Raw genomic sequence first — 291 nt, 5'->3', positions numbered from 1 at the left:
CCTGGGGCTCTTTCAGCCCCCAAGACACCGCCAGCAGCAGCAGCAGCAGCAGCAGCAGCAGCAGCAGCAGCAGCAGAAGGAGAAGGAGAAGCAGAAGAAGCAGCAAGAAGAAGAGCGGGAACACCAAGAACGGCTGCAGCAACAGGAAGGCGAGGAACACAGGCAGCAGCAACAGCAGCAGCAGCAGCAACAGCAGCAGCAGCACGAGCTGCAGCAGCTTCAAGCACGCTCGTCACTGCCACAGAAGCAGGAGCACCCAGACCAGGACCAGCAGCAGCAGCAGCAGCAGCC

At 61.5% G+C, this 291-nt stretch overlaps 1 protein-coding gene across 1 annotated transcript in view; it reads left to right on the top strand.

Moving 5' to 3' along the window:
- Positions 1–291, top strand: part of EMH_0001120 (protein kinase, PfEST homolog, putative) — a gene marked incomplete at both ends in the record, with an annotated part of 27896 nt that overhangs the window by 11172 nt on the left and 16433 nt on the right. The window contains one exon of the mRNA XM_013495492.1: positions 17–231. Coding sequence (XP_013350946.1) covers positions 17–231 — 215 coding nt within the window. The remainder of the gene's footprint in view (positions 1–16; positions 232–291) is intronic.

Source organism: Eimeria mitis, genomic scaffold (genome assembly GCF_000499745.2).
Source record: "Eimeria mitis Houghton genomic scaffold, Emh_scaff160, whole genome shotgun sequence".
Classification (NCBI taxonomy): domain Eukaryota; phylum Apicomplexa; class Conoidasida; order Eucoccidiorida; family Eimeriidae; genus Eimeria; species Eimeria mitis.
The sequence above is the reverse complement of the archived record's forward strand: the minus strand, read 5'-3'. Positions and strand labels throughout refer to the sequence as shown.